The sequence below is a fragment of the Saprolegnia diclina genome, assembly GCF_000281045.1.
Source record: "Saprolegnia diclina VS20 unplaced genomic scaffold supercont1.42, whole genome shotgun sequence".
NCBI lineage: Eukaryota > Oomycota > Saprolegniomycetes > Saprolegniales > Saprolegniaceae > Saprolegnia > Saprolegnia diclina.
In genome coordinates this window covers 47241-49199 of record NW_008246109.1, presented here as the reverse complement: position 1 = coordinate 49199, position 1959 = coordinate 47241, and the positions used below count along the sequence as shown (strand labels likewise).

At 54.4% G+C, this 1959-nt stretch overlaps 1 protein-coding gene across 1 annotated transcript; it reads left to right on the top strand.

Moving 5' to 3' along the window:
- Positions 1-637: 637 nt before the first annotated feature.
- SDRG_11467 (hypothetical protein) lies at positions 638-1457 on the top strand (the record flags this gene model as incomplete). Its single annotated transcript, XM_008617510.1, has 2 exons — positions 638-734; positions 775-1457. 2 exons carry the CDS (start codon positions 638-640, stop codon positions 1419-1421), a joined length of 744 nt encoding a protein of 247 aa, XP_008615732.1. The 3' UTR covers positions 1422-1457.
- Positions 1458-1959: the final 502 nt, after the last annotated feature.

Sequence of the window (1959 nt, the reverse complement as noted above, 5' to 3'; positions counted from 1 at the left end):
GGCCGCTGCCGGTATCATTTCCGAGAGGTCCAAACGGTGTTGACGATGGGCGCCATGAGGGTGGGTGGTGGTGGTGGGTGGTGGAGAGTTGGGAAATGAGCTCCTCTTGTCATGGCAATGACCAAACAGCGACAGAGAAAGAGAAAGAAGACGCGGCTTCTCTGCGTCAAAGCTCTGCGTCAATGGCGACAGCGAGTCCCGCGACAGGCAGTGAAAGTATCTTTGGCGCGTTTTTTTGTGGCGCGTCACCGTGGGACGCTGGCATCCGAAATTTCGCCAACTCGATTTCCCAGCAATAAGCACTCAGTGGAAACAAAGTTGGCGACGACGAAGAAGGAGGATCTCTGCGATGACGGCCAAAAGAAGAGAACGAGCCTGAGAATTCTTCAAAGTAAGGAATCGGTCGTTGAAAATCAGGTAGCCTGCATGATTTCTGAAGAATGCAATCGGCATATGGATACTTGGAGATTTGGTCATGTCGTGGCCGTCACCGGGGGCAATGGTCTAGAGCTGAGGTTGATGCACTGGCGTGCCAGCAGCCCGTCTAAGCTCATAAGCGCACCACCTACAAGACTGACACGAGCTTAGGTGACTCTGTCGACGGACTGTACACCAACTCCGGTGCAGCAGCAGCACGATGGCGCAGGAGCTCAAGCTCTTGAACGATGAGCTCGAGTTGCTCAAGGCCGAGTTCAAGAAGCTGCAGACGAGCTATGTCGCGCTCCAGACAGTACGTGTGGCCACGTCCCCGCCACGACAACTCAGTTTATGTAGCAACTGCGCGACTGCTCGTGCCGACGTACGGCGGCGATCGCCGTGTTGGGGTACTTGCTACTGAGCTTGCCAATCTTTTAACACTGGATGCCGAACCAACAGCGACGTACTGCGCCAAGGAGCCCAGTGCGCTTGAGCCGGCCATTCAGATCGACCAAAACGGCCTCGTTCGTGGCCAATGGAAGAGCGATACCTTCGACTGCCTCGACGACTTCTGGCCCAACGCGTGCATGTCGTGCTTGTTTCCTTGCGTCGCCCTCGCGCAGGTCGCCCACCGCACCGGGTTTGCAAAGTACGGCATCACTCTCTTGACCTTTGGCCTCGTGTTTACCATCTACCTCATTACTTCGTGCATCATGACTGGCCTCGCGTGGTCCACGAGTGGCCCCGCGTGGTTCTACGGCAGCGCGTGGGCCTTTGTCAACTACATTTGCCTGGCGATGTGTGCCATCTGCGTCATGCTCGTGCGCGCCGACGTTCGCAAGAAGCTCTCGATTCCAGGCTCGCTCTTCGAAGACTTTGCTTGCGGTCTCTTCTGCAAGTGCTGTGCGATCGCTCAAATGGCAACACAAACCAACACGTACGAGCCGAAGGTCTGCGCCTTTGGCCCGAAGGACACGTTGCCGGCATTCACCTCGATGGCGTAAACAACATATCGAAACATGATTTTTGCTTTTCAACAATTTGTGTATCTGAAATCGAGCACCAACTGTCTAGCTTTAGAGTTGAAGCGCTGCTGGGAGCGGCAACTTGTGATCAGACAAGCAAGCTACGTCATAGCAACAACGAATACTTGGCATGTGTAGCCGCCTCAATGGCGCGGAGGACGAATCGGAGCAGATGTCTTGTCATCCTCATCGACCCGAGACGGTCGATGGAACAAACAATACTTGTGCCCACTCCGAAGACATAGGCCGATACCACAGCACCACCATCGACATTGATTCCTCAGCCGCATGACTGTCGAATGGCATTCCTGCACTGAGGCGAATGACTTTGTGGAGGAACTCTTGACCCCAAAATGCGTCGACCACACCCGAGCGACGCAATTATCTCTTGCGATAATCTAACGACATCATACACTAATTGGCGGGAGAATTGCTCGTATGGGAACTCTACAATTGACGGCAGTGATTACCCCAGCCATGACCACTCCGTGGACAGCGCATCATCATGTTATGGTGC